Source organism: Alligator sinensis, unplaced genomic scaffold, assembly GCF_000455745.1.
Source record: "Alligator sinensis unplaced genomic scaffold, ASM45574v1 scaffold1238_1, whole genome shotgun sequence".
NCBI classification, from domain to species: domain Eukaryota; kingdom Metazoa; phylum Chordata; order Crocodylia; family Alligatoridae; genus Alligator; species Alligator sinensis.
Genome location: NW_005842436.1, coordinates 1,259,141 through 1,259,631, shown reverse-complemented (window position 1 = coordinate 1,259,631; position 491 = coordinate 1,259,141). Strand labels below are relative to the sequence as shown.

Sequence of the window (491 nt, the reverse complement as noted above, 5' to 3'; positions counted from 1 at the left end):
CGCCCACTCTCCCCCCGCCGCGCCGCGCTCCTGGGTTATTTATGAGCCTCATTAATATCCAGCAGCACGGGACCCGCCCCACGCCCCCCGGCGGGAAATGACATCACAGCCGGGGGACCCGGGCTATGGCGCGTCTTCCGGGGTCAAAGCCAGCGCTTCCGCCCCTCCCCCTGGCCGTGAGCCACCCTGCTGCCTACACCACTACTACTTCCGGTAGGTGCCGGCGCGCTTCCTTCCCCCCCCGCGGGGCTCTGCGGGTTGCCGCGGGAGAGCGCGGTTACCCCTTCCCTGCCGGCTAAAAAGGCCACTTCCGGTTTGCCAGCGGCCCGCAGGCCACCCCACTCTACCTACATCTCTTCCTTACGTCACTTCCGCTCTCTCTAGTGCTCCGGATGTGGTGAAACTTGCCCCGCCTCCTGAACCGGAAGTGGATCGTCGGTTCTCTTTCCGGTGAGGAGGCCGCTGCCGCTGCTGGACCTGGGGTCGGGGTC

At 67.0% G+C, this 491-nt stretch overlaps 1 protein-coding gene across 11 annotated transcripts in view; it reads left to right on the top strand.

The window, feature by feature from the left end:
- ZNF384 (zinc finger protein 384) overlaps positions 1–491 on the top strand; it is a 26,122-nt gene continuing 25,631 nt past the window's right edge. Inside the window, exons 1-2 of one of the 11 annotated variants that reach the window (XR_003095641.1) lie at positions 1–213; positions 385–450. Coding sequence is in view for 4 of the 11 variants with exons in the window: in XM_025211897.1 (XP_025067682.1) it covers positions 98–213; positions 385–450 (182 nt within the window). In the remaining 7 variants the exon portion in view is untranslated. The other 10 variants (XM_025211897.1, XM_014523046.2, XM_014523041.2 and 7 more) reach the window with 10 other exon arrangements.